We start from the raw sequence: 25,000 nt of genomic DNA, 5'->3' as shown, positions 1-25,000 counted from the left end.
TTGTGCCATACTGGGATATTCGGTAATACCGACAATGAACACAAGGGGCGTTATTTTCAAACCCCACTGAGCTTTTTGTAATCCGAAGGTTAGCAATGCTAACAAATATATGTAAAATCCCCTAGAGAATGCTAACTAAATGCTAATGAGGGAATTGAACATTTTATACAGTCTCTGACCTAAACTATTTTCAGGACATACATCCCAGCTCATAAAGTTATACAAGTAACTGAAAAATGCTACTCACAATTTGCTGCACACACAACACAAATATTAAACAGCAAGGCTATTGATCCAGGAGGGGATTCTCTGCTGTTACCGGCAAGCGAAGCGTGATTTTGAAGAAGCTAACCACAGCTAGATAGCTAACTAGCAACTAAATTAACAAATCAAATGCACAACTGTAGAGCATTTTACGTAATAGTTAAGATATCTAGCTGGAAAACGTTTAGTTGTGGATTCCATGCTGTAACTCGATCCTGACACCACTCGGAGTGTGGAGTCAGGAAAATAACCTCACCCTCAACGTCAACAAAACAAAGGAGATGATCGTGGACTTCAGGAAACAGCAGAGGGAGCACCCCCTTATCCACATCGACGGGACAGTAGTGGAGAAGGTGGAAAGTTTTAAAGTTCCTCGGCGTACACATGACGGACAAACTGAAATGGTCCACCCACACAGACAGCATGGTGAAGAAGGCGCAGCAGCACCTCTTCAACCTCAGGAGGCTGAAGAAATTTGGCTTGTCACCAAAAACACTCACAAACTTTTACAGATGCACAATCGAGAGCATCCTGTCAGGCTGTATCACCGCCTGGTACGGCAGCTGCTCCGCCCACAACCGCAGGGCTCTCCAGAGGGTAGTGAGGTCTGCACAACGCATTACCGGGGGAAAACTACCTGCCCTCCAGGACACCTACACCACCCGATGTCACGGGAAGGCCAAAAAGATCATCAAGGACAACAACCACCCGAGCCACTGCCTGTTCACCCCGCTAACATCCAGAAGGAGAGGTCAGTACATGTGCATCAAAGCTGGAACCGAGAGACTGAAAAACAGCTTCTATCTCCAGGCCATCAGACTGATAAACAGCTTCTATCTCCAGACCATCAGACTGATAAACAGCTTCTATCTCCAGGCCATCAGACTGATAAACAGCTTCTATCTCCAGACCATCAGACTGATAAACAGCTTCTATCTCCAGACCATCAGACTGATAAACAGCTTCTATCTCCAGACCATCAGACTGATAAACAGCTTCTATCTCCAGACCATCAGACTGATAAACAGCTTCTATCTCCAGGCCATCAGACTGATAAACAGCTTCTATCTCCAGGCCATCAGACTGATAAACAGCTTCTATCTCCAGACCATCAGACTGATAAACAGCTTCTATCTCCAGACCATCAGACTGATAAACAGCTTCTATCTCCAGACCATCAGACTGATAAACAGCTTCTATCTCCAGACCATCAGACTGATAAACAGCTTCTATCTCCAGACTGTTAAACAGCTTCTATCTCCAGACCATCAGACTGATAAACAGCTTCTATCTCCAGGCCATCAGACTGGTAAACAGCTTCTATCTCCAGACCATCAGACTGATAAACAGCTTCTATCTCTGTAACGGCCGTCATCAAAATTAGACCAAGGTGCAGCAGAGGATGTGTTCATCATTAGAATTTGATTAAAAAACAAGAGAACACTACAAAAATGAACAAAAATGACAGCAAACAGTCCTGTTAGGAAAATACTCAAAACAGAAACAATTACCCACAAAACCCAAAGGAAAAACATGCTCCTTATGTGTGACTCCCAATCAGCAACAATGAACTTCAGCTGTGCCTCATTGGGAGCCACACACAGCCCAAAACAAAGAAATACAAAAACATAGAGAAAGGAACATGTAACACCCTGGCCTAACCAAAATAAAGAACAAAAAACCCCTCTCTATGGCCAGGGCGTTACAATCTCAAGGCCATCAGACTGATAAACAGCCATCACTAACATTGAGTGGCTACTGCCAACATACTGACTCAATTCTCTAGACACTTTAATAATTAAAAATTGGATGTAATAAATGTATCACTAGTCACTTTAAACAATGCCACTTTATATAATGTTTACATACCCTACATTACTCATCTCATATGTATGTACTGTACTCTATACCATCTACTGCATCTTGCCTATGCCGTTCGGCCATCGCTCATCCATATATTTATATGTACATATTCTTATTCATTCCTTTACACTTGTGGGTATTTGTTGTGTGAAATTGTTAAATTACTTGTTAGATATTACTGCATCTCATACCAGTATCACACCAGACTGAAGGTAGGACTGGGACCATACCAGTATCACCAGACTGAAGGTAGGACTGGGACCATACCAGTATCACACCAGACTGAAGGTAGGACTGGGACCATACCAGTATCACACCAGACTGAAGGTAGGACTGGGACCATACCAGTATCACACCAGACTGAAGGTAGGACTGGGACCATACCAGTATCACACCAGACTGAAGGTAGGACTGGGACCATACCAGTATCACACCAGACTGAAGGTAGGACTGGGACCATACCAGTATCACCAGACTGAAGGTAGGACTGGGACCATACCAGACTGAAGGTAGGACTGGGACCATACCAGTATCACTGGACTGAAGGTAGGACTGGGACCATACCAGTATCACACCAGACTGAAGGTAGGACTGGGACCATACCAGACTGAAGGTAGGACTGGGACCATACCACTATCACCAGACTGAAGGTAGGACTGGGACCATACCAGTATCACCAGACTGAAGGTAGGACTGGGACCATACCAGTATCACACCAGACTGAAGGTAGGACTGGGACCATACCAGTATCACCAGACTGAAGGTAAGACTGGGACCATACCAGTATCACCAGACTGAAGGTAGGACTGGGACCATACCAGTATCACACCAGACTGAAGGTAGGACTGGGACCATACCAGTATCACCAGACTGAAGGTAGGGTTGGGACCATACCAGTATCACCAGACTGAATGTAGGACTGGGACCATACCAGTACAACCAGACTGAAGGTAGGACTGGGACCATACCAGTATCACCAGACTGAAGGTAGGACTGGGACCATACCAGTATCACACCAGACTGAAGGTAGGACTGGGACCATACCAGAATCACACCAGACTGAAGGTAGGACTGGGACCATACCAGTATCACCAGACTGAAGGTAGGACTGGGACCATACCAGTATCACACCAGACTGAAGGTAGGACTGGGACCATACCAGTATCACCAGACTGAAGGTAGGACTGGGACCATACCAGTATCACCAGACTGAAGGTAGGACTGGGACCATACCAGTATCACCAGACTGAAGGACTGGGACCATACCAGTATCACACCAGACTGAAGGTAGGACTGGGACCATACCAGTATCACACCAGACTGAAGGTAGGACTGGGACCATACCAGTATCACCAGACTGAAGGTAGGACTGGGACCATACCAGACTGAAGGTAGGACTGGGACCATACCAGTATCACTGGACTGAAGGTAGGACTGGGACCATACCAGTATCACACCAGACTGAAGGTAGGACTGGGACCATACCAGTATCACCAGACTGAAGGTAGGACTGGGACCATACCAGTATCACCAGACTGAAGGTAGGACTGGGACCATACCAGTATCACACCAGACTGAAGGTAGGACTGGGACCATACCAGTATCACACCAGACTGAAGGTAGGACTGGGACCATACCAGTATCACCAGACTGAAGGTAGGACTGGGACCATACCAGTATCACACCAGACTGAAGGTAGGACTGGGACCATACCAGTATCACCAGACTGAAGGTAGGACTGGGACCATACCAGTATCACCAGACTGAAGGTAGGACTGGGACCATACCAGTATCACCAGACTGAAGGTAGGACTGGGACCATACCAGTATCACACCAGACTGAAGGTAGGACTGGGACCATACCAGTATCACACCAGACTGAAGGTAGGACTGGGACCATACCAGTATCACACCAGACTGAAGGTAGGACTGGGACCATACCAGTATCACCAGACTGAAGGTAGGACTGGGACCATACCAGTATCACCAGACTGAAGGTAGGACTGGGACCATACCAGACTGAAGGTAGGACTGGGACCATACCAGTATCACACCAGACTGAAGGTAGGACTGGGACCATACCAGTATCACACCAGACTGAAGGTAGGACTGGGACCATACCAGTATAACCAGACTGAAGGTAGGACTGGGACCATACCAGTATCACCAGACTGAAGGTAGGACTGGGACCATACCAGTATCACCAGACTGAAGGTAGGACTGGCACCATACCAGTATCACCAGACTGAAGGTAGGACTGGGACCATACCAGTATCACTGGACTGAAGGTAGGACTGGGACCATACCAGTATCACCAGACTGAAGGTAGGACTGGGACCATACCAGTATCACTGGACTGAAGGTAGGACTGGGACCATACCAGTATCACCAGATTGGTTAGTTTCGTGGCAAGGAAACAAAATACTAAGCGGATTTAACTTCTTTAGGAAAACAGCTCCGACGTTGGAAACAAACTCCAAATTCCAGATTCACATGTATTTATTTTCAGAACTATTAGGGTAATGTTGGATTAAACCAACAATAAACATGTAATAAGGGTTACGAAACACATACTGTGGCCTTCTTGGATGTGATGTGATTAAAAACCATGAGGCTGTCTATTCTAGTCCTCTCAGTACAGATGATCTCTACCCTGTCTTTTCTTTCACACCTCCTTTCACCACCAGTAACGATTGTGAGGGTAGCCTCTAGTCTAGGGTTACATACAATCTGGGGGGAGAGAGGGGAGCACTGTGGGGGGTGAGTATATTTTCTCTCACCTCTTTCCTGTACAGAGGTTATGGAGGTAGGGGAGGTTATGGAGGTAGGGGGAGGTTATGGAGGTAGGGGAGGTTATGGAGGTAGGGGAGGTTATGGAGGTAGGGGAGGTTATGGAGGTAGGGGAGGTTATGGAGGTAGGGGGAGGTAGGGGAGGTTATGGAGGTAGGGGGAGGTTATGGAGGTAGGGGAGGTTATGGAGGTAGGGGAGGTTATGGAGGTAGGGGGAGGTTATGGAGGTAGGGGGAGGTAGGGGAGGTTATGGAGGTAGGGGGAGGTAGGGGAGGTTATGGAGGTAGGGGAGGTTATGGAGGTAGGGGAGGTTATGGAGGTAGGGGAGGTTATGGAGGTAGGGGAGGTTATGGAGGTAGGAGAGGTTATGGAGGTAGGGGAGGTTATGGAGGTAGGGGAGGTTATGGAGGTAGGGGAGGTTATGGAGGTAGGAGAGGTTATGGAGGTAGGGGAGGATATGGAGGTAGGGGAGGTTATGGAGGTTATGGAGGTAGGGGAGGTTATGGAGGTAGGGAGGTTATGGAGGTTATGGAGGTAGGGGAGGTTATGGAGGTGGGGGAGGTTATGGAGGTAGGGGAGGTTATGGAGGTTATGGAGGTAGGGGAGGTTATGGAGGTAGGGGAGGTTATGGAGGTTATGGAGGTAGGGGAGGTTATGGAGGTGGGGGAGGTTATGGAGGTAGGGGAGGTTATGGAGGTAGGGGGAGGTTATGGAGGTAGGGGGAGGTTATGGAGGTAGGGGAGATTATGGCGGTAGGGGAGATTATGGAGGTTATGGAGGTTATGGAGGTAGGGGAGGTTATGGAGGTAGGGGAGGATATGGAGGTAGGGGAGGTTATGGAGGTTATGGAGGTAGGGGAGGTTATGGAGGTAGGGGAGGTTATGGAGGTTATGGAGGTGGGGGAGGTTATGGAGGTAGGGGAGGTTATGGAGGTTATGGAGGTAGGGGAGGTTATGGAGGTAGGGGAGGTTATGGAGGTTATGGATGTAGGGGAGGATATGGAGGTGGGGGAGGTTATGGAGGATATGGAGGTAGGGGAGGTTATGGAGGTAGGGGAGGTTATGGAGGTAGGGGAGGATATGGAGGTAGGGGAGGTTATGGAGGTAGGGGAGGTTATGGAGGTAGGGGAGGTAGGGGAGGTTATGGAGGTAGGGGAGGTAGGGGAGGTTATGGAGGTAGGGGAGGTTATGGAGGTAGGGGAGGTAGGGGAGGTTATGGAGGTAAGGGAGGATATAGAGGTAGGGGAGGTTATGGAGGTAGGGGAGGTTATGGAGTTAGGGGAGATTATGGAGGTAGGGGAGGTTATGGAGGTAGGGGAGGTTATGGAGGTAGGGGAGGTTATGGAGGTAGGGGAGGTTATGGAGGTAGGGGAGGTTAAGTCCTGCTGGCTGACTGCCTGACTGACTGACTGACTGACTGGCTGGTCGTCTCATAGTTAAGTCTTGTTGATCTTTCCTGACAAGGTGCCCAAACAGTTTCTCCAGATTCCTGCTGGAGGCTGATCAGAGCCAGATGAACCACCAGCAGTAAATTACAGCTAAAAGGCCACAGCACAAAAGGAGAAGTGAGGAGAGGAGGGGCAGGGCAGGGAGGGGAGAGGAGTGGAGGGGGGAGAGGAGAGGGGAAGGGAGGGGAGAGGAGAGGAGGGGAGGGGAAGGGACGGGAGAGGAGAGGGGAAGGGAGGGGAGAGGAGAGGGGAGGGGAGAGGAGAGGAGGGTAAAGGAGAGGAGGAGGGCAGGGGAGGAGGGGAGAGGAGAGGAAGGGAGGGGAGAGGAGAGGGCAAGGGAGAGGAGGAGGGCAGGGGAGGAGGGGAGGGGAAAGGATGGGAGAGGAGATTAAAGGAGCAGTAAATATAACTAACAGGCGGCAGGATAAGAGTGGGACCATGTGGCTTCAGTTAGCCTGCCAGACCTCACCACTCTCCCCTTAAACCCTCACTCCCAGTGCCCCTTGCCTCATTTAGCCTGCAGGAGCTCATCACCTCTCCCTCTTAGGGTGCCAATTGGGACGCATCCCATAACACCCCTCTCCTCACAGCCATGACCCTCATTCATCTCTCCTAACAATATAACACCCCTCTCCTCACAGCCATGACCCTCATCCATTCCTCCTAGCAACATAACACCCCTCTCCTCACAGCCATGACCCTCATCCCTCCCTCCTAGCAACATAACACCCCTCTCCTCACAGCCATGACCCTCATCCATTCCTACTAGCAACATAACACCCCTCTCCTCACAGCCATGAACCTCATCCCTCCCTCCTAACAACAGGATGCCATTTGTGAATCAGACTATTATTCTCTGGTAATGACTAGCCTGTCTGAGCGCTGGTAATCGACCATGTAAATCATCATAGTAAATTGGTGACAGAAGTGGTTGTGATAGCTTCATGCTGTAACATCCATATACAGGGCGTTCGGAAAGTATTCAAACCATTTTACTTTTTCCACATTTTGTTACATTACAGCCTTATTCTAAATAAAAATTGTCCCTCATCAATCTACACACAATACCTCATAATAGCAAAAACATTATATATATTTTTTTGCAAATGTACACTACCGGTCAAAAGTTTTAGAACACCTACTCATTCGAGGGTTTTTCTTCATTTTTTTTTTACTATTTTCTGCATTGTAGAATAGTAGTGAAGACATCAAACACTATGAAATATCACATATGGAATCATGTACACTAGTAACCAAAAAAGTGTTTAACAAATCAACATATATTTGTCACGTGTGCTCCCTCTCTCACTCCCTTTGGTTCCTTCCCTGTATATGTCCCTCCCTTTGGTTCCTTCCCTATATATGTCACTTCCTTTGGTTCCTTCCCTATATATGTCCCTCCCTTTGGTTCCTTCCCTGTATATGTCACTTCCTTTGGTTCCTTCCCTATATATGTCCCTCCCTTTGGTTCCTTCCCTATATATGTCCCTCCCTTTGGCTCCTTCCCTGTATATCAAATCAAAATCAAATCAAATCAAATTTATTTATATAGCCCTTCGTACATCAGCTGAAATCTCAAAGTGCTGTACAGAAACCCAGCCTAAAACCCCAAACAGCAAGCAATGCATGTGAAAGAAGCACGGTGGCTGGGAAAAACTCCCTAGGAAAAACTCCTGAGAAAGGCCAAAAACCTAGGAAGAAACCTAGAGAGGAACCAGGCTATGAGGGGTGGCCAGTCCTCTTCTGGCTGTGCCGGGTGGATATTATAACAGAACATGGTCAAGATGTTAAAATGTTCGTAAATGACCAGCATGGTCAAATAATAATAATCATAGTAATTGTCGAGGGTGCAACAAGCACGTCCGGTGAACAGGTCAGGGTTCCGTAGCCGCAGGCAGAACAGTTGAAACTGGAGCAGCAGCATGGCCAGGTGGACTGGGGACAGCAAGGAGTCATCATGCCAGGTAGTCCTAGGGCTCAGGTCCTCCGAGAGAAAGAGAGAAAGAAAGAGAGAATTAGAGAGAGCATATTTACATTCACACAGGACACTGGATAAGACAAGAGAATACTCCAGATGTAACAGACTGACCCTAGCCCCCCGACACATAAACTACTGCAGCATAAATACTGGAGGCTGAGACAGGAGGGATCAGAAGACACTGTGGCCCCATCCGATGATACCCCCGGACAGGGCCAAACAGGCAGGATATAACCCCACCCACTTTGCCAAAGCACAGCCCCCACACCACTAGAGGGATATCTACAACCACCAACTTACCGTCCGAAGACAAGGCCGAGTATAGCCCACAAAGATGTCTGCCACGGCACAACCCAAGGGGGGGGCGCCAACCCAGACAGGAAGACCACGTCAGTGGCTCAACCTACTCAAGTGACGCACCCCTCCCATGGACGGCATGGAAGAACACCAGTAAGTCAGTGACTCAGCCCCTGTAAAAGGGTTAGAGGCAGAGAATCCCAGTGGGAAGAGGGGAACCGACAAGGCAGAGACAGCAAGGGCGGTTCGTTGCTCCAGCCTTTCCGTTCACCTTCACACTCCTGGGCCAGACTATACTTAATCATAGGACCTACTGAAGAGATAAGTCTTCAGTAAAGACTTAAAGGTTGAGACTGAGTCTGCGTCTCTCACATGGGTAGGCAGACCATTCCATAAAAATGGAGCTCTATAGGAGAAAGCCCTACCTCCAGCCGTTTGCTTAGAAATTCTAGGGACAATTAGGAGGCCTGCGTCTTGTGACCGTAGCGTACGTGTAGGTATGTACGGCAGGACCAAATCGGAAAGATAGGTAGGAGCAAGCCCATGTAATGCTTTGTAGGTTAGCAGTAAAACCTTGAAATCAGCCCTTGCCTTAACAGGAAGCCAGTGTAGGGAAGCTAGCACTGGAGTAATATGATCAAATTTTTTGGTTCTAGTCAGGATTCTAGCAGCCGTATTTAGCACTAACTGAAGTTTGTTTAGTGCTTTATCCGGGTAGCCGGAAAGTAGAGCATTGCAGTAGTCGAGCCTAGAAGTAACAAAAGCATGGATTAATTTTTCTGCGTCATTTTTGGACAGAAAGTTTCTGATTTTTGCAATGTTACGTAGATGGAAAAAAGCTGTCCTTGAAGCAGTCTTGATATGTTCTTCAAAAGAGAGATCAGGGTCCAGAGTAACGCCGAGGTCCTTCACAGTTTTATTTGAGACGACTGTACAACCATCCAGATTAATTGTCAGATTCAACAGAAGATCTCTTTGTTTCTTGGGACCTAGGACAAGCATCTCTGTTTTGTCCGAGTTTAAAAGTAGAACATTTGCAGCCATCCACTTCCTTATGTCTGAAACACAGGCTTCTAGCGAGGGCAATTTTGGGGCTTCACCATGTTTCATTGAAATGTACAGCTGTGTGTCGTCCGCATAGCAGTGAAATTTAACATTATGTTTTCGAATGACATCCCCAAGAGGTAAAATATATAGTGAAAACAATAGTGGTCCTAGAACGGAACCTTGAGGAACACCGAAATTTACAATTGATTTGTCAGAGGACGAACCATTCACAGAGACAAACTGATATCTTTCCGACAGATAAGATCTAAACCAGGCCAGAACTTGTCCATGTAGACCAATTTGGGTTTCCAATCTCTCCAAAAGAATGTGGTGATCGATGGTATCAAAAGCGGCACTAAGATCTAGGAGCACGAGGACAGATGCAGAGCCTCGGTCTGACGTCATTAAAAGGTCATTTACCACCTTCACAAGTGCAGTCTCAGTGCTATGATGGGGTCTAAAACCAGACTGAAGCGTTTCGTATACATTGTTTGTCTTCAGGAAGGCAGTGAGTTGCTGCGCAACAACTTTTTCTAAAATTTTTGAGAGGAATGGAAGATTCGATATAGGCCGATAGTTTTTTATAATTTCTGGGTCAAGATTCGGCTTTTTCAAGAGAGGCTTTATTACTGCCATTTTTAGTGAGCTTGGTACACATCCGGTGGATAGAGAGCCGTTTATTATGTTCAACATAGGAGGGCCAAGCACAGGAAGCAGCTCTTTCAGTAGTTTAGTTGGAATAGGGTCCAGTATGCAGCTTGAGGGTTTGGAGGCCATGATTATTTTCATCATTGTGTCAAGAGATATAGTACTAAAACACTTTAGTATCTCCCTTGAGCCAGGGTCCTGGCAGAGTTGTGCAGACTCTGGACAATGAAGCCCTGGAGGAATACCCAGATTTAAAGATGAGTCCGTAATTTGCTTTCTAATGATCATGATCTTTTCCTCAAAAAAGTTCATAAATTTATTACTGCTGAAGTGAAAGCCATCCTCCATTTGCGAATGCTGCTTTTTAGTTAGCTTTGCGACAGTGTCAAAAAGAAATTTCGGATTGTTCTTATTTTCCTCAATTAAGTTGGAAAAATAGGATGATCGTGCAGCAGTGAGGGCTCTTCGATACTGCACGGTACTGTCTTTCCAAGCTAGTCGGAAGACTTCCAGTTTAGTGTGGCGCCATTTCCGTTCCAATTTTCTGGAAGCTTGCTTCAGAGCTCGTGTATTTTCTGTATACCAGGGAGCTAGTTTCTTATGACAGATGTTTTTAATTTTTAGGGGTGCAACTGCATCTAGGGTATTGCGCAAGGTTGAATTGAGTTCCTCGGTTAGGTGGTTAACTGATTCTTGTCCTCTGACGTCCTTGGGTAGGCAGAGGGAGTCTGGAAGGGCATCAAGGAATCTTTGGGTTGTCTGAGAATTTATAGCACGACTTTTAATCTTCCTTGGTTGGGGTCTGAGCAGATTATTTGTTGCAATTGTAAACGCAATAAAATGGTGGTCCGATAATCCAGGATTATGAGGAAAAACATTAAGATCCACAACATTTATTCCATGGGACAAAACTAGGTCCAGAGTATGACTGTGGCAGTGAGTAGGTCCAGAGACATGTTGGACAAAACCCACTGAGTCGATGATGGCTCCGAAAGCCTTTTGGAGTGGGTCTGTGGACTTTTCCATGTGAATGTTAAAGTCACCAAAAATTAGAATATTATCTGCTATGACTACAAGATCCGATAGGAATTCAGGGAACTCAGTAAGGAACACTGCATATGGCCCAGGAGGCCTGTAAACAGTAGCTATAAAAAGTGATTGAGTAGGCTGCATAGATTTCATGACTAGAAGCTCAAAAGACGAAAACGTCATTGTTTTTTTTTTTGTAAATTGAAATTTGCTATCGTAAATGTTAGCAACACCTCCGCCTTTGCCGGATGCACGGGGGGTTTGGTCACTAGTGTAACCAGGGGGTGAGGCCTCATTTAACACAATAAATTCATCAGGCTTAAGCCATGTTTCAGTCAGGCCAATCACATCAAGATTATGATCAGTGATTAGTTCATTGACTATAACTGCCTTGGAAGTGAGGGATCTAACATTAAGTAACCCAATTTTGAGATGTGAAGTATCACAATCTCTTTCAATAATGGCAGGAATGGAGGAGGTCTTTATACTAGTAAGATTACTGAAGCGAACACCGCCATTTTTAATTTTGCCCAACCAAGATCGAGGCACAGACACGGTCTCAATGGGGAAAGCTGAGCTGACTACGCTAACTGTGCTAGTGGCAGACTCCACTAAGCTGGCAGGCTGGCTAACAGCCTGCTGCCTGGCCTGCACCCTATTTCATTGTGGAGCTAGAGGAGTTAGAGCCCTGTCTATGTTCGTAGATAAGATGAGAGCACCCCTCCAGCTAGGATGGAGTCCGTCACTCCTCAGCAGGCCAGGCTTGGTCCTGTTTGTGGGTGAATCCCAGAAAGAGGGCCAGTTATCTACAAATTCTATCTTTTGGGAGGGGCAGAAAACAGTTTTCATCCAGCGATTGAGTTGTGAGACTCTGCTGTAGAGCTCATCACTCCCCCTAACTGGGAGGGGGCCAGAGACAATTACTCGATGCCGACACATCTTTCTAGCTGATTTACACGCTGAAGCTATATTGCGCTTGGTGACCTCTGACTGTTTCATCCTAACATCGTTGGTGCCGACGTGGATAACAATATCTCTATACTCTCTACACTCGCCAGTTTTAGCTTTAGCCAGCACCGTCTTTAGATTAGCCTTAACGTCGGTAGCCCTGCCCCCTGGTAAACAGTGTATGATCGCTGGATGATTAGTTTTAAGTCTAATACTGCGGGTAATGGAGTCGCCAATGACTAGGGTTTTCAATTTGTCAGAGCTAATGGTGGGAGCCGTCGGCGTCTCAGACCCCGTAACGGGAGGAGTAGAGACCAGAGAAGTCTCGGCCTCCGACTCCGACTCGCTTAACGGGGAGAACCGGTTGAAAGTTTCTGTCGGCTGAATAAGCGACACCGGTTGAGCATTCCTACAGCGTTTCCCTCCAGAAGCCATGAGAAAGATGTCCGGCTGCGGGGACCGTGCGAGGGGGTTTATACTAACGTTACTATCTGTACTTGCTGGTGGCACAGACGCTGTTTCATCCTTTCCTACACTGAAATGACCCTTGCCTAACGATTGCGTCTGAAGCTGGGCTTGCAGCACAGCTATCCTTGCCGTAAGGCGATCGTTCTCCTGTATATTATGAGTACAACGACTGCAATTAGAAGGCATCATGTTAATGTTACTTAGCTTCGGCTGTTTGAAATCCTGACGAACCATGTCCAGATAAAACCTCCGGGGTAGGAAAGTTGAATGAAAAAAAAAGTTGAGTGAGGGAAAAAGTAAAAATATACGGTAATGAAAAAGTAAAAACCGTCAGGTAGCAAAGTAAAAACGGCAACAAAAACGCACAACAGCGTAAACAAGTCTGCAAGTTGTGACCGGAAACAGGAAACAGGAAGAAAGTCTGACCACGCACCCCAGGATATTTGAGGCATGTCCCTCCCTTTGGTTCCTTCCCTATATATGTCCCTCCCTTTGGTTCCTTCCCCAGGCGTTAGTGTTTCTGTTTCATGTCAGTGCGTTGTTCGTGTTTCTTGTTTTGTATTATGTTTTCATTTATTTATTAAACGCTTCACTCCATGAACTTGCTTCCCGACTCCCAGCCCACATGTTACAATATTTTATATTTGAGATTCTTCAAATAGCCACCCTATGCCTTGATGACAGCTTTGCACACTCTTGGCATTCTCTAAACCAGCTTCATGAGGTAGTCACCTGGAATGCAGTTAAATTAACAGGTGTACCTTCATAAAAGTTCATTTGTGAAATTTCTTTCCTTCTTAATGCGTTTGAGACAATCAGTTGTGTTGTGACAAGGTAGGGGTGGTATACAGAAGATAGTCCTATTTGCTAAAAGACCAAGTCTATATTATGGCAAGAACAGCTCAAATAAGCAAAGAGAAATGACAGTCCATCATTACTTTAAGACATGGAGGTCAGTCAATCTGGAAAATGTCAAGAACTTTGAAAGTTTCTTCAAGCGCAGTCACAAAAACCATCAAGCGCTATGATGAAACCGGCTCTCATGAGGACCGCCACAGGAAAGGAAGACCCAGAGTTACCTCTGCTGCAGAGGATAAGTTCATTAGAGTCACCAGCTTCAGAAATTGCAGCCCAAAGAAATGCTTCACAGAGTTCAAGTAATAGACACATCTCAACATCAACTGTTCAGAGGAGACTGTGTGAATCAGGCCTTCATGGTTGAATTGCTGCAAAGAAACACCAAAAAGGACACCAAAAAGAAGAAGACACTTGCTTGGGTCAAGAAACATAAGCAATGGACATTAGACGAGAGGAAATTTGTCCTTTGGTCTAATGAGTCCAAATTGGAGATTTATGGATCCAACCTCCATGTCTTTGTGAGATACGGTGTGGGTGAACGGGTGATCTCTGCATGTTTATTTCCCACCGTGAAGCATGGAGGAGGAGGCGTTATGGTGTGGGGGTGCTTTGCTGGTGACACTGTCAGTGATTTATTTAGAATTCAAGGCACACTTAACCAGCATGGCTACCACAGCATTCTGCAGCGATACGCCATCCCATCTGGTTAGTGCTTAGTGGGACTATCATTTGTTTTTCAACAGGACAATGACCCAACACACCTCCAGGCTGTGTAAGGGCTATTTGACCAAGAAGGGGAGTGATGGAGTGCTGCATCAGATGACCTGGCCTCCACAATCACCCAACCTCAACCCAATTGAGATGGTTTGGGATGAGTTGAACCGCAGAGTGAAGGAAAAGCAGCCAACAAGTGCTCAGCATATGTGGGAACACCTTCAAGATTGGTGGAAAAGCATTCCAGGTGAAGCTGTTCCTCTTGTCCAGGTGGGAAAGAACAGTGTGGAATGCAATAGAAATGCATCATCTTTGAACCTGTTGGGGCTGTATGCATATTGGAGTTGAATCCGAATTGAATCCGTCTGGCCATGCGACCTTGGGAATGTTGACCTGTTTAAAGGTCTTACTCACATAGGCTGTGGAGAGCATGATCACACAGTCATCCGGAACAGCTGGTGCTCTCATGCATGCTTCAGTGTTGCTTGCCTCGAAGCGAGCATAGAAGTCATTTAGCTCATCTGGTAGGCTCGACAGCTTGCGGCTGTCCTTCACTTTGTAGTCCTTAATAGTTTGCAAGCCCTGCCACATCTGACGAGCATCGGAGTCGGTGTAGTGCGATTCAATCTTAGTCTTGTATTGACGCTTTACTTGTTTGATGGTTCGTCGGAGGACATAGCGGCATTTCTTATAAGCATCCGGGTTAGAGTCCCGCTCCTTGAAAGCGGCAGCTCTACCCTTTAGCTCAGTGCGGATGTTGCCTGTAATCCATAGCATCTGGTTGGGATATGTACGTACAGTCACTGTGGGGACGACGTCGTCGATGCACTTATTGATGAAGCCGGTGACTGAGGTGGTATACTCCTCAATGCCATTGGATGAATCCCGGAACATATTCCAGTCTGGTCTAGCAAAACAGTCCTGTAGTTTAGCATCTGAGTCATCTGGCAACTTCCGTATTGAGCGAGTCACTGGTACTTCCTGCTTTAGTTTTTGCTTGTAAGCAGGAATCAGAAGGATAGAATTATGGTCAGATTTGCCAAATGGAGGGCGAGGGAAAGCTTTGTACGCGTCTCTGTGTGTAGAGTAAAGGTGGTCTAGAGTTGTTTTTCCTCTGGTTGCACATGTAACATGCTGGTACAAATTAGGTAAAAGTTAGGATTTCAGTTTCCCTGCATTAAAGTCCCCGGCCACTAGGAACGCCGCCTCTGGATGACCATTTTATTGTTTGCTTATGGCCTTATAGAGCTCATTGAGTGTGGTCTTAGTGCCAGCATCGGTTTGTGGTTGTAAATAGACAGCCAGGAATAATATAGATGAGAACTCTCTTGGTAAATAGTGTGTTCTACAACTCATCATGAGGTACTCTGAGGTATTCCTGCCGTTCGGTCCTGCCGATAAATAGAAAAAAACATTTCCTTGTTCAGCCACGACTCCAAGAAAACATAAGATATTACAGTTCTTCAGGTACTGTTGATAGGATAGTCTCGAACGGAGCTTGTCCAGTTTGTTCTCCAGTGATTTGGTGCCTCGGCAATAGAACGAAGGGTAGATGCGGTTAATTTACTCGCCGACGTACTTTCGTCAGGGTGCCTGCACGTCGGCCTCTCTTACGCCATCTCTTCCTTTTCCGAGTCTTTGGGATTAGGGCCTGGTCCAGGGTTTGCAGTATGTCCTGTGCCCCCTACTGGTTGATGTTGAAATTTTAATCAGAATGGAGGTTAGGGATTATTGCTGTTCTGATGTCCAGAAGCCTTTTTTCGGTCATAGGAAATGGAGGAAACTTTATGTACAAAAACAATGTGAGATCAGCGGGGAAAAACCCCCACAGAAAGTAGAAGAATTTATCAAGATCCCGTAAAGCGGCAGCCATCCACCCTAGTTCCTATAGTGCACTTATTTTGACCAGGGCCCATAGGCATCTAATAGGGTGCCATTTTGGATGTAGACAATGTAAATTGATGACAGAAATGTCTGTGAAGTCTAGCTGAGGCCCCATGCAGTAACAATCACATACAGAGTGAAACATCAAGGTGATTTTCAGAGCAGCACATCATAGATACAGTACGTTCACCTATCAGACCGATATCCTGAGGTGAAACTATCTTGCTGTTCTAATGAAGACAATCAGGATCCTGTGGTTTCTAACTGTTATTGGTTGAGCTGTTCTATTGCCTTGATAAGTAGTGCTAGCAAAGATTTTTTGTAACTAACCCAAGATAAACCACAGCCTGTCGTTTCCAACAGGAGCAAATTAATCAATCATAGTGGTCAGAACCAAGCAAAGAGGTGGGCAGAGCCAATCAAGGAGGTGGGCAGAGCCAAGCAAGGAGGTGGGCAGAGCCAAGCAAGGAGGTGGGCAGAACCAAGCAAGGAGGTGGGCAGAACCAAGCAAGGAAGTGGGCAGAACCAAGCAAGGAGGTGGGCAGAACCAAGCAAAGAGGTGGGCAGAGCCAAGCAAGGAGGTGGGCAGAACCAAGCAAGGAGGAGGGCAAAACCAAGCAGGGAGGTGGGCAGAGCCAAACAAGGAGGTGGGCAGAACCAAGCAAGGAGGTGGGCAGAACCAAGCAGGGAGGTGGGCAGAGCCAAGCAGGGAGGTGGGCAGAACCAAGCAGGGAGGTGGGCAGAGCCAAGCAGGGAGGTGGGCAGAGCCAAGCAGGGAGGTGGGCAGAACCAAGCAAGGAGGAGGGCAGAACCAAGCAGGGAGGTGGGCAGAGCCAAGCAGGGAGGTGGGCAGAACCAAGCAGGGAGGTGGGCAGAATCAAGCAGGTAGGTGGGCAGAATCAAGCAAGGAGGAGGGCAGAACCAAGCAAGGAGGTGGACAGAGCCAAACAGGTAGGTGGGCAGAACCAAGCCCGAGCTAGCAAGATTTGTATTTGCATATTTACATTAGGGAACGCCAACTCTGTGAAGTGTGGGTGTGCAATAATTCAATTTTGCCCTTGAACTCCTTCGAAAACAACGCCAGTTTTTTTTTTACTTTACCAAAGGGTAAAGTCTACAAAACGTAGTCCACTCTGTTTGTAACAGATTCTAGTTTTGAGAACAGAAAACAGTATTGAGATCAAATGTTTCATAGATGAAGAAAATGAGCAGAATGTCGGCCAAAATCCATCTCGCTCCATCTTCTCCCACTGCCGGCCAATAGGCTTCCTCTCATCACCATATTTGGTCGTGAGGTGGAAACGGCAACTGGATGCTTCACATTTATACATCCGGTGAAACATCTTGCTCATTGTACCATCTGTGGCGCTAGGAGCAAATTACTACATTGCAATATTATAGACTTTAGAATGACACTCCTCTGCAGGGACCCTAGAGGCTGTTATATGCTGGGGGTGATTTATACACAGACAGTTGGTGAAATGAGATGAGATTAAACGCAATTAGATTGTATTTTATTAATCCCCAAGGGTTGTATGAAAAGACTTTTGTTCCAGCCAAACGGTAACACAAACGACTCACGATCGACTGATTGTCTTCATTCTAAACGTGTATATTGTGTATTGTATTGTATATTATCTCTGTCATTGTTCTCTGACTGCCTTGTGACTGTCCTGTCCTCCTTTCCTCCAGATCTGGAGCAGCCTTTCCTCAGGAGAAACAGAGGAAGCAACGGTGACCTCGAGACCATTTTCATATCGCGATCCTCCACTCACATCACAGTACCTTGTCTAGTCACTGTTCCCGACCTCATCGTCACACTTTATCTGGTTGGTACCTGCTCTATTCTGCTCTATTCTGCTCTACTCTACTCTACTCTGCTCCACTATACTCTACTCTACTCTACTATACTCTGCTCTACTATACTCTGCTCTACTATACTCTGCTCTACTATACTCTGCTCTACTATACTCTGCTCTGCTATACTCTGCTCTGCTATACTCTGCTCTACTATACTCTGCTCTGCTCTACTATACTCTGCTCTACTCTACTCTGCTCCACTATACTCTGCTCTGCTCTGCTCTATTCTGCTCTACTCTACTCTGCCCTACTATACTCTGCTCTACTATACTCTGCTCCACTATACTCTGCTCCACTATACTATGCCCTACTATACTCTGCTATTCTATACTCTGCTCTACTGTACTCTGCTCTACTATACTCTGCTATACTATACTCTGCTCTGCTCTACTATACTCTGCTATACTATACTCTGCTCTACTATACTCTGCTATACTATACTCTGCTCTGCTCTACTATACTCTGCTATACTATACTCTGCTATACTCTGCTCTGCTATACTCTGCTCTGCTCTACTATACTCTGCTCTACTATACTCTGCTCTGCTCTTCTATACTCTGCTCTGCTCTACTATACTCTGCTACACTATACTCTGCTCCAATATACTATGCCCTACTATACTCTGCCCTACTATACTCTGCTCTGCTCTGCTCTATTCTGCTCTATTCTACTCGACTCTGCTCTGCTCTATTCTGCTCTGCTCTACTATACTCCGCTCTATTCTGCTCTGCTCTACTATACTCTGCTCTGCTCTACTATACTCCGCTCTATTCTGCTCTGCTCTACTATCTCTGCCCTACTATACTCTGCCCTACTATACGCTGCTCTATTCTACTCTACTCTACTCTGCCCTACTATACTCTGCTCTACTATACTCTGCTCTACTATACTCTGCTCTATTCTACTCTACTCGTCTCTACACTGCTCTATTATATTCTACTCGTCTCTACTCTGCTCTATTATATTCTACTCTACTCTACTCTACTCTATTATATTCTACTCTACTCTACTCTACTCTACTCTACTCTATTATATTCTACTCTACTCTACTCTACTCTACTCTACTCTATTCTACTCTACTCTACTCTACTCTACTCTACTCTAATCTATTATATTCTACTCTACTCTACTCTACTCTATTATATTCTACTCTGCTCTATTATATTCTACTCTGCTCTGCTCTATTATATTCTACTCTACTCTGCTCTATTATATTCTACTCTACTCTACTCTATTATATTCTACTCTGCTCTATTATATTCTACTCTACTCTACTCTACTCTACTCTACTCTACTCTATTATATTCTACTCCATTCTACTCTATTATATTCTACTCTACTCTACTCTATTATATTCTACTCTACTCTACTCTACTCTATTATATTCTACTATACTCTACTCTATTATATTATACTATACTCTACTCTACTCTACTCTACTCTACTCTATTATATTCTATTATATTCTACTCTACTCTACTCTAGTATATTCTACTCTGCTCTACTCTATTATATTCTACTCTACTCTACTCTATTATATTCTACTCTACTCTGCTCTACTCTGCTCTATTATATTCTACTCTACTCTACTCTATTATATTCTACTCTACTCTACTTTATTATATTCTACTCTACTCTGCTCTATTATATTCTACTCTACTCTACTCTACTCTATTATATTCTACTCTACTCTACTCTATTATATTCTACTCTACTCTACTCTACTCTATTATATTCTACTCTACTCTACTCTATTATATTCTACTCTATTCTACTCTATTATATTCTACTCTACTCTACTCTATTATATTCTACTCTATTCTACTCTATTATATTCTACTCTACTCTACTCTATTATATTCTACTCTACTCTACTCTATTATATTCTACTCTACTCTACTCTATTATATTCTACTCTACTCTACTCTAGTATATTCTACTCTGCTCTACTCTATTATATTCTACTCTACTCTACTCTATTATATTCTACTCTACTCTGCTCTACTCTGCTCTATTATATTCTACTCTACTCTACTCTATTATATTCTACTCTACTCTACTTTATTATATTCTACTCTACTCTGCTCTATTATATTCTACTCTACTCTACTCTACTCTACTCTATTATATTCTACTCTACTCTACTCTATTATATTCTACTCTACTCTACTCTATTATATTCTACTCTACTCTACTCTATTATATTCTACTCTATTCTACTCTATTATATTCTACTCTACTCTATTATATTCTACTCTATTCTACTCTATTATATTCTACTCTACTCAACTCATTTATATTTCTACTCTACTCTAACCTACTATTATATTCTACTCTACTCTACTCTACTCTATTATATTCTACTCCATTCTACTCTATTATATTCTACTCTACTCTACTCTATTATATTCTACTCTACTCTACTCTACTCTACTCTATTATATTCTACTATACTCTACTCTATTATATTCGACTCTACTCTACTCTATTATATTCTACTATACTCTACTCTATTATATTATACTATACTCTACTCTACTCTACTCTAATCTATTATATTCTATTATATTCTACTCTACTCTACTCTATTATATTCTACTCTGCTCTACTCTATTATACACTACTCTACTCTACTCTATTATATTCTACTCTACTCTGCTCTACTCTGCTCTATTATACGCTACTCTACTCTACTCTATTATATTCTACTCTACTCTACTCTATTATATTCTACTCTACTCTACTCTACTCTATTATATTCTACTCTACTCTATTATATTCTACTCTACTCTACTCTACTCTATTATATTCTACTCTACTCTACTCTATTATATTCTACTCTATTCTACTCTATTATATTCTACTCTACTCTACTCTATTATATTCTACTCTATTCTACTCTATTATATTCTACTCTACTCTACTCTATTATATTCTACTCTACTCTACTCTATTATATTCTACTCTACTCTACTCTACTCTATTATATTCTACTCTACTCTACTCTATTATATTCTACTCTATTATATTCTACTCTACTCTATTCTACTCTACTCTACTCTATTATATTCTACTCTACTCTACTCTATTATATTCTACTCTACTCTACTCTATTATATTCTACTCTACTCTACTCTACTCTACTCTATTCTACTCTATTATATTCTACTCTACTCTATTATATTCTACTCTACTCTACTCTACTCTACTCTATTATATTCTACTCTACTCTACTCTACTCTACTATACTCTACTCTACTCCACTCTACTCTACTCTATTATATTCTACTCTACTCTACTCTACTCTATTATATTCTACTCTACTATATTATATTCTACTCTACTCTATTATATTCTACTCTACTCTATTATATTCTACTCTACTCTGCTCTATTATATTCTACTCTACTCTACTCTATTATATTCTACTCTACTCTACTCTACTCTACTCTACTCTATTATATTCTACTCTACTCTATTATATTCTACTCTACTCTATTATATTCTACTCTATTCTACTCTATTATATTCTACTCTACTCTATTATATTCTACTCTACTCTATTATATTCTACTCTACTCTATTATATTCTACTCTATTCTACTCTATTATATTCTACTCTACTCTATTATATTCTACTCTACTCTATTATATTCTACTCTACTCTATTATATTCTATTCTACTCTACTCTACTCTATTATATTCTACTCTACTCTACTCTATTATATTCTACTCTACTCTACTCTATTTTATATTCTATTCTACTCTACTCTACTCTATTATATTCTACTCTACTCTACTCTATTATATTCTACTATATTCTACTCTATTATATTCTACTCTACTCTATTCTACTCTACTCTATTATATTCTACTCTACTCTATTCTATCTACTCTACTCTATTATATTCTACTCTACTCTGTTATATTCTACTCTACTCTATTCTACTCTACTCTACTCTACTCTATTATATTCTACTCTACTCTACTCTATTCTACTCTACTCTACTCTACTCTATTATATTCTACTCTACTCTACTCTATTATATTCTACTCTACTCTACTCTATTATATTCTACTCTACTCTACTCTACTCTATTATAGTCTACTCTACTCTACTCTATTATATTCTGCTCTACTCTACTCTATTATATTCTACTCTACTCTACTCTACTCTATTATATTCTACTCTACTCTACTCTATTATATTCTACTCTACTCTACTCTACTCTATTATATTCTATTCTACTCTACTCTACTCTATTATATTCTACTCTATTCTGCTCTATTATATTCTACTCTACTCTACTCTACTATATTCTACTCTACTCTACTCTACTCTATTATACTCTACTCTACTCTATTATATTCTACTCTACTCTATTATATTCTACTCTACTCTACTCTACTATATTCTACTCTACTCTACTCTACTCTACTCTATTATACTCTACTCTACTCTATTATATTCTACTCTACTCTACTCTACTCTATTATATTCTACTCTACTCTATTATATTCTACTCTACTCTATTATATTCTACTCTACTCTATTATATTCTACTCTACTCTACTCTACTCTACTCTATTATATTCTACTCTACTCTACTCTACTCTATTATATTCTACTCTACTCTACTCTATTATATTCTACTCTACTCTATTATATTCTACTCTACTCTATTATATTCTACTCTATCTACTCTATTATATTCTACTCTACTCTATTATATTCTACTCTACTCTATTATATTCTACTCTACTCTACTCTATTCTACTCTACTCTATTATATTCTACTCTACTCTACTCTATTATATTCTAATCTACTCTACTCTATTATATTCTACTCTACTCTATTATTTTCTACTCTACTCTACTCTATTCTACTCTACTCTATTATATTCTACTATACTCTACTCTATTATATTATACTATACTCTACTCTACTCTACTCTACTCTATTATATTCTATTATATTCTACTCTACTCTACTCTAGTATATTCTACTCTGCTCTACTCTATTATATTCTACTCTACTCTACTCTATTATATTCTACTCTGCTCTACTCTGCTCTATTATATTCTACTCTACTCTACTCTATTATATTCTACTCTACTCTACTCTATTATATTCTACTCTACTCTGCTCTATTATATTCTACTCTACTCTACTCTACTCTATTATATTCTACTCTACTCTACTCTATTATATTCTACTCTACTCTACTCTACTCTATTATATTCTACTCTACTCTACTCTATTATATTCTACTCTATTCTACTCTATTATATTCTACTCTACTCTACTCTATATTCTACTCTATTCTACTCTATTATATTCTACTCTACTCTACTCTATTATATTCTACTCTACTCTACTCTATTATATTCTACTCTACTCTACTCTACTCTATTATATTCTACTCTACTCTACTCTATTATATTCTACTCTATTCTACTCTATTATATTCTACTCTACTCTACTCTATTATATTCTACTCTATTATATTCTACTCTACTCTATTCTACTCTACTCTACTCTATTATATTCTACTCTACTCTACTCTATTATATTCTACTCTACTCTACTCTATTATATTCTACTCTACTCTACTCTATTCTACTCTATTATATTCTACTCTACTCTACTCTACTCTATTATATTCTACTCTATTCTACTCTATTATATTCTACTCTACTCTACTCTACTCTATTATATTCTACTCTACTCTACTCTACTCTATTCTACTCTATTATATTCTATTCTATTCTACTCTATTATATTCTACTCTATCTCTACTCTATTCTACTCTATTATACTCTACTCGACTCTACTCTACTCTACTCTATTATATTCTACTCTACTCTACTCTACTCTACTCTATTATATTCTACTCTACTCTGCTCTATTATATTCTACTCTATTATATTCTACTCTATTATATTCTACTCTATTATATTCTACTCTACTCTGCTCTATTATATTCTACTCTACTCTTTTATACTCTACTCTACTCTACTCTACTCTACTCTATTATATTCTACTCTATTCTGCTCTATTATATTCTACTCCATTCTACTCTATTATATTCTACTCTACTCTGCTCTATTATATTCTACTCTACTCTACTCTACTCTATTATATTCTACTCTACTCTGCTCTATTATATTCTACTCTATTCTGCTCTATTATATTCTACTCCATTCTACTCTATTATACTCTACTCTACTCTACTCTATTATATTCTACTCTACTCTACTCTACTCTACTATATTATATTCTACTCTACTCTACTCTATTATATTCTACTCTACTCTAGTCTACTCTACTCTATTCTACTCTACTCTACTCTATTATATTCTGCTCTACTCTACTCTACTCTACTCTACTCTACTATATTATATTCTACTCTACTCTACTCTACTCTATTATATTCTACTCTACTCTAGTCTACTCTACTCTATTCTACTCTACTCTACTCTATTATATTCTACTCTACTCTACTCTATTATATTCTGCTCTACTCTACTCTACTCTACTCTATTATATTCTACTCTACTCTACTCTATTATATTCTACTCTACTCTACTCTATTATATTCTACTCTACTCTACTCTATTATATTCTACTCTACTCTACTCTATTATATTCTACTCTACTCTATTATATTCTACTCTACTCTATTTATATTCTACTCTACTCTATTATATTCTACTCTACTCTACTCTATTATATTGCTACTCTACTCTGCTACTCTTATTATATTCTACTCTACTCTACTCTATTATATTCTACTCTACTCTACTCTATTATATTCTACTCTATTATATCTACTCTACTAATACTCTTATATTCTACTCTCTCTCTATTATATTCTACTCTACTCTACTCTATTATATTCT

General features: G+C 42.3%; 1 protein-coding gene across 1 annotated transcript in view; it reads left to right on the top strand.

The window, feature by feature from the left end:
* LOC115163840 (vascular endothelial growth factor receptor 3-like) overlaps positions 1–25,000 on the top strand; it is a 126,499-nt gene that overhangs the window by 2,196 nt on the left and 99,303 nt on the right. Inside the window, exon 3 of the mRNA XM_029716047.1 lies at positions 17,928–18,064. Within this exon, the coding sequence (XP_029571907.1) occupies positions 17,928–18,064 (137 nt within the window). The remainder of the gene's footprint in view (positions 1–17,927; positions 18,065–25,000) is intronic.

Source organism: Salmo trutta, chromosome 3 (assembly GCF_901001165.1).
Source record: "Salmo trutta chromosome 3, fSalTru1.1, whole genome shotgun sequence".
Lineage (NCBI taxonomy): Eukaryota > Metazoa > Chordata > Actinopteri > Salmoniformes > Salmonidae > Salmo > Salmo trutta.
The sequence above is the reverse complement of the archived record's forward strand: the minus strand, read 5'-3'. Positions and strand labels throughout refer to the sequence as shown.